Below are 11,203 nucleotides of genomic sequence, written 5' to 3' on the forward strand. Positions count from 1 at the left end.
TTCTTTGCTTCATGCTTTTTCCATTTCTCAAGTTCCTGGGTCATGAGGCCTGAGTTGCAACTTTGGTGTCATAGGTCTGCTTTCCTGGGTGATCTCAGCCTGAGTCCTAGAAAAGGTAATTGTGTCATCTGTGATTTCTGTTTGCCTTTTCATTTAAGCCCAGAGTGGATGGCTCAATCCTTATTCTAACTTTTACCATTAGAATCTGGAATTAAATTTCTGTCCCATAGCTTCCCTGATGGCTCAGATGGTAAGAATCCACCTGTGATGCAGGAGACCCAGGCTCAATCCCTGGGTTGGGAAGATGGTCCCCTAGAGAAGGGAATGGCTACTCACTGCAGTATTACCTGGAGAATCCCATGGACAGAGGAGCCTGGCGGGCTACCGTCCATGGGGTCGCAGAGTCAGACACAACTGAGTGACTAACACGTTCACTTTCATCATGGTAACCCCTGGATGGGGTGTCAGGTGGGACTGAAGGGGTAGGAGGGAGATCCAGGGGTCCTAGCCATGTTTCTTTTTTCTTGACCTGACTTCAGGTTAGGCCAGTATGTTTAATTTGTGAAAATTCAGAGCCACACAATTCTGTATTTTCTGTATATGTGTTACACTTTACAAACTTTTTAAAAATCACTCTGGATGCTAATTGACTTCATTTAGAATAGATTTTGTTGTCATAGTGAAGCTTTATATCTAATCAACTCCAATTTCTGTATTTGTGATTCAAAATAATGTTGCTTTTAGCTTTCCTCCTATTAGTTCCACTTTTACATTTACAGAAGAAAAAAAAAAAAAAAAAAAGCCTCAACTAACCATTTTAATTAAGTCTAATGGGGGAGGAAAGGGTGGAGTTTAGCTCTCAACAGGAAGTCCTGTGATACCTTCAGGGATGGATGTGGACCTCTGAAATTACAACAGAATTCTGTTGGATACACATGGACGTTTTTCTGGTAAGTGTCCACAGTTTTCATCAAATTCTCAAGGATCTGTGAAAGACCATAAGCCAGAGGGATTCCTACAACTCAAGACTTTTTCATGTATGTGCCTCTTCAAATGTTTCTCAATTCTTAAATTCAACCCATAGCCCTCATCAACCTGATTCACCAAATTGGGCTCACCCATCAAAATGAATTTGTCTACTTCAATGGAAAAAGTGAATGGGTTCAGCTCTGTCAAAGGTCATCTATAATCATCAGCTATTTACTTCTTCATCTCCCCATTGAGATTCCAGGCCCAAAGCCAGTGACCTTTGCATCCCCAGCATGAAACTACACCAGGTAACGGTAGACTGGACCCCAAAGAAAGTCACTGCACCTATTTACGAAACCAGATTTATTAAAATTTCTCTACAAGTCGGAAATGGCCATCTCAACATATATACACATGTACAGGAAGGGTCTAGTGTTTCAAAGCCCCAGCAAACCCAGAGTCCTTAGCCGGGTCATGTATCACAGATACAACATTCAAGCAACCACGAGAGCGTTAGTGCGACAGAGGTCTCTGTCCTCCTCCTTCTCCAAGTCCCATGATTCTGTCAAGGTAATATTGCCAATGATCATTCACATTTCACGTGGTATTAGACACGCAGGTTATTCAGACAGACACAGACAACAGAACAAGTGTCAGAGTGAAAACAACAACAAATGTATAAAAGGTACAATATATGTACAGAGTACACAGTACGTGAGGTATACACGGTATTCTCACAATGCATGTTAGTAGTTTGCCTAAGGCGTAGCCCTTAAAGGTGACTGCCTGTTTTTGTGCCATTTCTCAAAATACAGTATGTTTGGTTTACCCGTTTAACCACTGGATTTCAGTACTGTCTGAGACATTTACTGATATTTCATCTGTTTTTTTAATGCAAATGGCAGTTTCTCTGTTAAGTTCTATCTTCTGTAGGTAGTGAGTTCCCATCTCTGGAAGCATTCAAACAGAGGTTGAAGTCCCACCTGTGAAAGAATTTGGGGCGTGGGGGGTAGGATTTCTACATTGGGAGGTGGTAGAGAAAGGAAAAAAGTTGGACTAGATGACTTTTAAGTCCCTTCCGACCTTAAAGATTTGGGGCTTGCTATTTCACTCCAGATACCAATGAAACAGATGCATTCATAAACCACACCACAGCTGAAATATTAACAACCTGTCATGCAAAACTGCAGACCAGACCCATGGGGGTGGTTAAAGACTAATTCTGAAAGTCAGTCTGAGAGCCATCTAAGACTATCCAAAATTTACTTTCTCTGAAGCACAAAAATTTGCTCTTGGGAGAGGGGAGTCTTCTTATCTTTCTCCTCCTAGACAAAATGCTCCACCCTGAGATGGTCTTAGGGGAAAAAAGGAAAGGATAAATGCTAACATATTTGAGGGGAACCAAAACAGCTAATGGTTTCCAAGTGCTCAAATTCTTTTTAAAAGTCTCCAGTCTCTCTGTCTGAGCTCAGAGTTCTGAAACAGCCAGGAGCTTGAATCTTTTATGATACTCTTCCACCGTTAGCTGGTAAGTGCTTTTAAAGTGAAAGGGGAAGGGGCTCATTTCAAGGTCAGAAAGAAGGCATTAGTGCAAATGGGGTCTTGGCAGGACACAAAGGAGAGATGATTCTGTGTTCATGGTTCAGGCAGGCTCCTATGCCCCTGAAACAGTCTGCTCCAAAAACATGAAGAAAGGGTGAGTGTTAAACCAAACCAGAAAAAAACAATTTTCCAATCAGAGAAGCTGGGGGTAGCGAAAGCCTGGCTACCAAAGACCAGTTTGAAGATGGCAGGTTTATTGGCCCAAGTAATTTGTCACCCTGTTAAAAATATAGTTATTGCCCAAAATGCCATTGTGTGATTCATTTCCTCTCCCTTTAGAATGTTCAAGTTCATTTCACTCCATCACACGCTGCAGGATATTCATACTCCGTGCCACCCAGAAAAGAGGCGGAACCCCCAAATCCAACAAAGGGATAGTTGGCGAAGGTTCACTGAGGAAAACAACTCTGCGGGGCAGCCAGTCAGAGTGCACGCTGCTCACCTCCTCAGTCACGCATCCGGAAGATGAGAAAGAAGGGGCGCCACGGTGAATTCAGCAGCCACCGTCTCCACGCCATCGCCTGTCTGGTTGGCCCCACGCCGAAAGGCCTGTCCATCTTTAGAAATGGAAAATGCCATGTGTGAGAATTATGAGGTTTCTGAGGTTTGGGGATTAGCAGAAGAAGGAACTGATGTCACTGTCCTCCTGGTACTCTGGAACAATCTGGTCGGAAGTTCCTACTTCTGAGTCGATGTACCCAGGTTCCAAGACAGACTCAAACCAGGGATGGAGTAAGATCTCTGGGGCAGTGAGTCTCTCCGAAGGCTCCCGTCTCAGGAGGCTGCGAATCAGGCACCTGGCTTTGGGAGAAATGTGGTCAGGAATGCAGAACTGTCCACGTCGGATTTTGGAGAAAAGGGCACTGGGGTCTGAGTCATGGAAGGGGTAGCGCCCCACCAAAAGGGTGTAGAGCATCACCCCAAGGCTCCAAACGTCCGCTGCCTTTCCAGAGTAGGTCCCTGTGGTGTTCAGAATCTCGGGGCTCACATAGGCTGGGCAGCCGTGTTTGTCTGACAAAGCATCATCTTCTCCCTTGATTATGTGTGTATCTTCTAGACTTTCCAGTCTGAGCTGGGTTCTGTAGAAGACATGAAACAAGCCATTACTTCCAGATCCAGCTGCTATGAAATACAAGGCCTTCCTTCCCAATAATAGGGCCCTCAGGCACTCAACACAAAGGCCCAAGGAATGCCAGTTACCCCTTCATCCAGTAAGCACTGCCTTGCAACCTACCCAGGAGGACTCTGGATTTCACAAACCAATATAAACTGCAATAAAAATTAGCAAAGTATTGAGAGAGGGCCTGGGGTGGAGGGTATGATGCAAAGCCCCGAATACTATTCATGATGTGAGAGCTTAGGAGAGATATCCTAACACGGGTTACACAACTTACAAAGTGCACATTGCAGTAGTGGGAGTCTGTGTCAGGAGAATGCTGACATTTCTCCAAAAGCCATTGGGGAAGAAGTTTATCCTACTGCTTCAGGGAAAGCCAGAGCATCCTATAAGCCGATCTTATCTCTTATGCCACTGGCTGCCAGGGTCACTAGGACAGATGCCTGGCAATACAAAACATTACAGAACATGGAGCCCAAGGTCACTGATATTGCACATGGATTGTCAGCACTCCTGCTCACATTGATATACACACAGAGAGAGAATTCTGTCCACCTGAGCCCCAGCCCACAGTGGCCTTGACTTAGGAAAAGAACGAGGAATGTTAATTCTGTGTATTGGGATATTTAACTGCAAAGAATGCTTAGCCAGGACAAGAGGACAAAGAAAGCAGCTGGTGGGTTTGAAAGATGCAGGACACCTAAAGTGCCCATGCACGTGTACACATGCACACACACACACACACACACACACATACACAAACATACACACACCCCAGGATGGCATAGCAACACCTGAGCTCCTTTACCCAGATAGGGATTCATCTGTTCAGGTAACAACTAATCTGAAACATCTTTAGTCAAGGCTCGGATGAAGCTGCCGGTGCCTCCCTGTTCAGATCCAGCCACTCAAGCCTCCTGGGCTCCCCCAAAGCCCAGAGCCACGTGAGGAGCCTCCAATATCTGGTGGCCACTGTGTCCCCCCAGCCCAGTTTCTCTGAAATAGCCTTGTTTCAGTAAATCATTGGTTGAGAAGGACACAAATATTTGGTACAGGCTACTGGGTCAATTCCTTTTCCTCTTAAAGGTCTAGTTGTTTTTTTTTTTTTTTTTTCCTTCCTGCCTTCCTGTTCCCTGGAGTGTAGTATACATGTGCTAACTTCGGTATGTCCTCAGCCTGACCTCCCCCGTCGTTATGTAAAATACCCATTGGTTCTGTAAACGGAAAATATGACTCAACCCACACTGGCTGCCGCTGATTGGTTCCCGTAGTACTAAAACCCTGCACCTGTGCTGCTTACACCGCTAGCGTCAGCCTGCCATTGCTTAACCCTCGGGTTGCCAAACTCCACGCACATGACATTCGCCTGTGCAATGGTGGATTTCAAAAGTGAGCAAGGAGGTGTGTAAGGCATGTTTCAGAAAATACATCACCATATCAAAGGAGAGTGTTCCAGGAACTGGAAACTTCTTCATTGCCAACACTTTGCTTTTCTTTGCTAATCAGTATGTTCCAATAACTCTTGCAAGGTCAGATACAAAGTCAGGTTTTCTGGCAACTCAACAACCCTGTACATTTTCATAGGATCTGCAGTTACGGCTAAAATGGCACAGGTGGGCGAGCCCTGCATGAACAGCTACACTAGGAGAGTGCACACCCACCCACAGTGGTATTGCTCTTAATCTTTCCACAAGGGATGTGGCCCACCTCCTAAAATCAGGTAAGGTTTATCTCCTGCGGCTTCCTGAATTCTCTTGTCTGAAACCTCAACTCTGAATCTTAATGTCTCATTATTGTCTTATCGGACTCATCTTGTTCTTTTATGAGGTAAGCCATGATCTATATTTAGCAACCAATTCCATCCAGCTTCCATTTCTTATTCAACAGTGGCTATTTTCTGAAGATGTATCCAAACAAGATGCCTAAAAAGTCACCAGACAAAGTGGAGAAAATATTGGGGGCCAAGCATGACACAGAATAGAAGTGTGGGGTGAAGGAAAGGGAGAGGTTTCTGCAAATATAACAGTCTGACCAGTTCTGTGACACTTACTAGGTACCAAAAAAGAAAAAAAAAAAAGGCACTCAGTATAAACAAGGATTTTTAAATGTCCTCTAGGAATCGATGCTGTGAAGGGCATGCTGACATTTGTACCAGAGAAGAACTGACCTTTCTGACAACAATGGGGAATAAACTTGATCCCAGGGTGGAAGTGGGGAGAGTAACCTGTCCTCACGTGACATCCCACAAATGCACCAAGTTTTCCCCAGGCCACATCCACAAAGGTGCAGGAAACCCAGCTGGGTCCTTGGCTCCTTAGGAGAGAGGACTTCTCAAGACTAACTCTGGGATAACTGAGCCCTTGATGTTGATCTGAGCCAACGCACCACCCCTAACTGCTCAACCTGCACCCTCGTTTCGGTTCCAAAAGGCACAGGAGAGGCTGTGGAGGCCGCTCACCTCTCTTCGGTGGAGAAGACAAACTTCCTAAGCTTCAGGTCCCCCAGCACAATGGCTGACTGGTGGCAGTGGGCGACGGCAGAGACAATCTGCTTGAAAAGCCGGGCGGCCTCCTCTTCCCGCAGCCTCTTCCGGCTGCGCACGTAGGAGTGCATGTCCCCAAAGTCCCTCTCAAAGAAGACGTAGGCCTTTGTTTCCCCAAGGATCACCTCCACGATGCCCGTGATGTTCCTATGTGATGGCAGCTGGATGTAAGGCCGGATTTTGTCCTGGTAGTGTTTAATGGGAAACACCTGCAGAGAGAAGTGGACCCGCTTAGGAGGCTAGAGAAGCAGAGGCTGCCTTCCAGCTCCTGGGCTGAGCTGCAATTCTCAATCTGGGGACTCTGGTTGACATGGGACTTCCCAGGTGGCACTAGTGGTAAAGAACCCGCCTGTCAATGCAGGAGACTTAAGTGATGGGGGTTCTATCCCTGGGTTGGGAAGATCCCCTGGAGGAGAACAAGGCAACCCGCTCCAGTATTCTTGCCTGGGAAATCCCAGGGACAGAGGAATCTGGCAGGGGGCTGCAAAGTCCAGGGGATTGCAAAGAGCCAGACATGACTGAAGAGACTTAGCATGCACGCACACACCCCCATTAACTCTTCAACCCCACTTTATGCAGTTGCAGCTACCCCTAACACCCCCAAACCAGAAGCATCTAGGGCTCTGGGCTAGCAAATATCCAAAGAACCACCATATGGATGGTTCGAAAGAGTCTTCTCTGTATGGCCTTCCACAAGTTCCAGAGAGCTAAGCCCCAAAGTCCCCACCCTCTGTGGCCCGTGATCACTGGCGGGTGCCAAGGGGCTGACGGAGGTCCCTCTGGTATCTGCAGGAGCAGTCCCTGGAAAGGTATGACCTCCTGCAGAGCAGGAAGGGCACAGAAGGCGGCGACCAAGCAGCTTCCAAGTGGAAGCAAGGGGCTGGAGAACACGCAGCTCTGTCATCACTGGGAAGGTACAAATGACTCCAAGTCTGTCAACACAGCCCTAAGCAACCTGCCTGGGCTGACTCAGGTATAAGCAGTCTTGAGGTAACATTCCCACAGGAGGGATACAGGATCCTAGGGGCAGGGGGGATTCATTTGTTTATTTATCTACCTTCCCCCCCCCCCCCCAATTCTCACCCCCACCTTCACCCAGGACACGGGTAGCATCTCCTCTAAGAAGCTGACTGGCCTCTTTAAGGGCCTTTTGTTTAGTCCGGTTACTCATATCCTAGACTCAACTGGAAACGGTGACACACGGATTGTCACCATCTGGATTCGTCTATTATCTGCTCAGAGGAACTGGAAGGGGTTGCACAATGACCAGACCCACCCCACCTCTAAGGCCTGGCTGCTCTGTCACCAGCTCGAAGAAATCTCTCCGCTGCCCCCCTCCTCCCAACCCCAGCCCACACTCATTCATGCTCCTCCCAAAAGAGCTCTTAGCCCCAGCGACACAGAAGAACAGAATTTTTCCCCCTTTAAAACTGGGCTTGATCATGCATTTGAAGTTTCGTTCGGGTCGGACAGTAGGTGGCAGCAGCGAGCCCAGGGAAGTTGGGGGTCAGGTGAGTTGCAGAAAACCCAAGAGTGACTTTAACTGAGGGGTGAACCTATCTTTAAGGTGAAAAGGAGCAGCCCAGAGGATTATCAGAAATGTCTGAGACCGGGGTGTCCAGCTCGCAAAAGGTAGATGGACTGTGGGAATGTTCTGCGTCTACCGGCGCAGAAGGAGAGCGCGGGGAATCCTGATTCCAGTTGTACCTCCAATTGGATGGCATCCCTTATGTCCAAAGGAAAATCGCTGGCCGGAAAATCAAGACATGATCGGTGCGGGATTTCCAACGTTTCCGTTCCGGCCAAATCCCCCAGCCCTGGCTGCTCTCTGGGGAGGACAGGGTTCCGGTTCCAGCGCGGGTTCCAGCCGGAATCCCCAAGACCTGCGCCCGACACGGAACTCCCGCCCCCTGACCACCCACAGCTGAGCCCGGGTGCCTCGCAGCCCCGGCGAGAGAGCTGCCAGCTGCTCCAAGCTCCAAGCAGGCACCCGCTGCAGGGCGCCCTTCCAGAACGAGGGGCGGGGGGACCGAGGAGAATGAGAAAAGGGGAATGGCATGGCCCTGGAATCCAGTTCAATTCCACAACTTACATGGAGCGCCACGCACTAAACTGGGCGCTAAGAAAATAATATCTAATAAATATAAAGCAACTGAGCACCGCACTTCCTCTTGACCGCCGAGTTCGAATTATACCACTCCATCCGAACCTCTCAATTCCCGGTAAGGAGATCCTAGTCAAATGCTGCCTTCCCGGGCTCAAACCCACTTAACCGCCTTGCCCCAAGCCCAAGCGCTGGCGGCACCTTCGGCTCCCGGGCGCTGGCGAGCGAGACCCCAAACACTTTTGCCTGCCACCGTGTCCCCCCTCACCCGAGACCTCCGCCGGGTCCCGGACCCCGGGTGCATACCTTGCAGCGCAGCTCGCGGCCGGTGTGGATGCATAGCGCCCGGGACACATGCTCGCGCTCAGCCAGGGGCAGCAGCAGGTAGTCGGCGATGCGGCTGGGCCCCGGCACGCTCCCGGAGCCGCCGCCGGCCCCTGGAGCGGCGGGCGGAGGCTGCGGGCTGCAGGGAGAGCCAGGGGGGCTGAGGTAGTCCGGGGGGCTCGAACACTCGGAGAGACGTGGGCACTTGGGCGCCACGGCCGCCGCGTCGTCCGCGTCCAGCAGGCGTTTGGCCGGGGTGCCCCGGCCGGCGGCAAGCAGCAAGGCCGGAGTGCGGGGCTGCGAGACGCCGTTCATGGCAGAGCGCACGGGACCGACCCGCATCCCGACCCGTGCCGGGGCGGCCCCGGCTTTGTAAGTCCTCGGATCCGCGCGGAAAGGCGCGACGGGCGCCGCGACTTACTCCAGCCCGGGGGATGGAGTTTGCAGACGGAGCTTGGTTCTGCCCCCACCGGGGGCAAAGCTGGAGTCGCTCCTGGTGCACGCGGGGACCACGCTGGCAGCGCGTCCGGGGTGCGGAGGCCGACTTGGGTCTCCGGATCCCTGCGGGTACCGGCTCGGGGCGCCTCGCAGAGGGGCGGCAGCCGCCGCTATTGTTGTCGAAGCTGCCGACAGTCGGGGAGGCAGAGGAGGCCGGCCTTCCCGAGGTTCAGAGCGGCGAGCACAGGATTCCGTAGGCTCGCTGGAGCCACGGAGCAAACACACTTCCCAGAGCAAGAAGTCTGGTAGCGAAAGCCGGAGCAACTTTTCCGCGGCGCTCGGGATCCGGCACGCTCCTGGACTCCCGGCGTGAGTGTGCGCGAGCGAGAAGCGCTCGGAGAGAGTGACTGAGTGTGAGTGAGTGTGTGCGCCGCACCGATCCCGGCCAGTGCACTCCTCCTTCTCCTTTTCCTCCACCTCCTCCGCCTCCCGGTGACTCACGCTGTATACACACACACTCACAGGCCGGGCTGTGTAAACAGTTGGGAAGCCGGGTTGTGCAATGAGGTGGCTGCGACGACTCCGGCCCTGCCGCCGGGCGAGCAGTCACCGAAGCGGGGGGGTGTGGGGGCGGGGGGCGGGCGGGAAGGGGAGGTGGAGCTGGGTCGGCGGGGGCGAGGGGGGTGGCCCGAGGGCCGGGATGCTCCGGGCTGAGCGCGCTCCGGCGCAGGTGGTGAGTTCTGAGCCCGCTGGGGCGCGCGCACACGCTCCCCCCACCCGCTCCGCCCCAGCCCCCCGCCCTCCACCAACAGGCTGGTCTAGGCAGGAGGCGGCGCGCGCCCTCCCGCAGGCCGCGGACTCAGCGCTGGAAGCCGGGGGAGGAGGCGGAGGAAAAGTTCCCGTGACGTCAGGGTCCCGGGAAAGTGGGCGGGAGGGGAGGGGCCGCGGGAGGCGAAGCGACCGGTGATTGGTGCGCGCCCCTCATTCACTCGGAGCACAATGGGCTGCGGGCGCGCGCACCAGCTCTCCGGCACCCGCCGCTCGCTGCGGCCGCAGGGTGACATCTTTTGCCCCGGGGGATCCCCTCGCCGCCCCGCGCCTGGGGACCTCAGGTTGGAGCCGTAGGCGTCGCCGAGACTCGGCGGTAGCCGGAGGAAGGGAGGAAAGAGAAGGTGATGAATTCCAGAATCACTCATTCACCCCCACGCGGTAGTTCCGGGGAAGACCTATGCGTGGTAGTGGATGTGACGGTGTTTTTTTTTTTTTTTTTCTTTTCCTGCCCCCTCCCAGCTCTAATCCCCAGCGTCTGTTCGCTTCCACAAATAGAACTTTCTGTTGGATGAAATAAAAGCAAACACTAGGCCTTCTGCTCGCCTCCACCTCCACGCCCCTCCCGCGCCTGCCGCCCGCCCGGATTGCACGGAAATAGCTTCTCCCGGCTCCCCGGCCGCCCCTTCGCGGTGACTCGCAGAAAGAGCTTCCTGAGCCGCGGCCGGTGGGAAACAAAGGATGTGGGGAGAGGGCGGAAGGGGCCCACGTGGCCGTCGCCGAATTCCTGTCCCCTCCCCGTGCCTCCTCCGCAGCCTCCACCAGCGCAGCAGGGTCTAGAGCCCCGGGGCTAACCCGGTTCCTTGGTGACCGGGTAGATAGTGATACTGCCTACATCCAGGCAGTCCTGCCGGGGCGTGTGCATGCACTCATGCAACCTGATCTGGGCGAGCGCGAGATGTGTCAGACCCTGCACAGAGCTCCATGAAAAAACAACCTAGACGCTGTCGTTTTTCTTTCGAGAACCAGGTCAATTCGGAGTCCCTGGACACCGATCATAGATTAACTGTTATCAGAGTCCCTTCTGTACTTCTGCTAAATGCTTCATTTTCTAAAGCCAGGTCGAGCCCCAAGGATAAATCCTTTTCCATATTAAGTCTCCATTCATTCGGCAAGCTCTAATGAAGCATCTACTAAGCTAGAGACTGAGGATTAGGAAGATGAAAATTAATAGTAACTAACATTAATCGAACTCGGTAACGTGGCAGGTGCTGTTCTAAGCGCTTGACACTGAAGTTTTACAACTACCCAGTGGATTTATTTTTTGTCCCTTTTCACA

At 52.0% G+C, this 11,203-nt stretch overlaps 1 protein-coding gene across 2 annotated transcripts; it reads right to left on the reverse strand.

Moving 5' to 3' along the window:
* Positions 1–1,317: 1,317 nt before the first annotated feature.
* On the reverse strand, positions 1,318–9,699 carry TRIB1 (tribbles pseudokinase 1). 2 transcript variants are annotated; one of them, XM_061123213.1, is made up of 4 exons: positions 8,641–8,812; positions 7,938–8,058; positions 6,147–6,439; positions 1,318–3,650 (listed from the first exon to the last, which is right to left on the reverse strand). In XM_061123213.1, exons 1-4 carry the CDS (start codon positions 8,688–8,690, stop codon positions 3,185–3,187), a joined length of 930 nt encoding a protein of 309 aa, XP_060979196.1. In that variant the 5' UTR covers positions 8,691–8,812; the 3' UTR covers positions 1,318–3,184. The 2 variants fall into 2 exon arrangements, with proteins under 2 accessions (XP_060979196.1, XP_060979195.1); XM_061123212.1 differs by lacking the exon at positions 7,938–8,058 and having other exon boundaries at positions 8,641–9,699.
* Between the last annotated feature and the right edge of the window lie 1,504 nt (positions 9,700–11,203).

The sequence above is a fragment of the Dama dama genome, chromosome 21 (assembly GCF_033118175.1).
Source record: "Dama dama isolate Ldn47 chromosome 21, ASM3311817v1, whole genome shotgun sequence".
Taxonomy (NCBI): domain Eukaryota; kingdom Metazoa; phylum Chordata; class Mammalia; order Artiodactyla; family Cervidae; genus Dama; species Dama dama.